Consider the following 553-nt stretch of genomic DNA (forward strand, 5'->3'; position numbering starts at 1 on the left):
ATGCTTCGAGATGCCCTTGTTAGACCACATGGATTAAAAGTTCCAAGACCGGGTATGTACAAGCAAGTTAAATATAATGTTATCTAGGTTTTGGGTGACCTTGTTATCTAGTGAGGTATTAACTATGATGTTTATAGGTTATTACTTGGTAGATGCCGGTTATACAAATGGAGAAGGTTTTCTTGCCCCTTATAGAGGTCAAAGGTATCATTTAAATGATTGGGGACACCAACCAACTATGCCAAAAAAATTATACAATATGAGACACTCTTCTGCAAGAAATGTTATTGAGAGATGTTTTGGTATTTTGAAGGGAAGATGGGCAATTTTAAGAGACAATTCATTTTATCCGATTGATTTAAAGAATAGAATCATAATGGCATGTTGTCTTCTCCACAACTTTATAAGGCAAGAAATGGTTGTAGATCCATTTGAAAACGAAGAACCAGATCAGGGGACGGGTGACAATGGAGATGGAGATGACAATGACGAAAATATCACTTCTATTGGGACATCTAATGAGTGGACAACATTTAGAGATAATTTAGCTTAA

The 553-nt window shown here is 35.8% G+C and overlaps 1 protein-coding gene across 1 annotated transcript; it reads left to right on the top strand.

The window, feature by feature from the left end:
* Positions 1-553, top strand: LOC122591378 (protein ALP1-like). Its single transcript, XM_043763649.1, has 2 exons — positions 1-52; positions 138-553. The coding sequence occupies exons 1-2, from the start codon at positions 1-3 to the stop codon at positions 551-553; spliced, it is 468 nt and encodes a 155-aa protein (XP_043619584.1).

This window comes from Erigeron canadensis, chromosome 3 (genome assembly GCF_010389155.1).
Source record: "Erigeron canadensis isolate Cc75 chromosome 3, C_canadensis_v1, whole genome shotgun sequence".
Lineage (NCBI taxonomy): Eukaryota > Viridiplantae > Streptophyta > Magnoliopsida > Asterales > Asteraceae > Erigeron > Erigeron canadensis.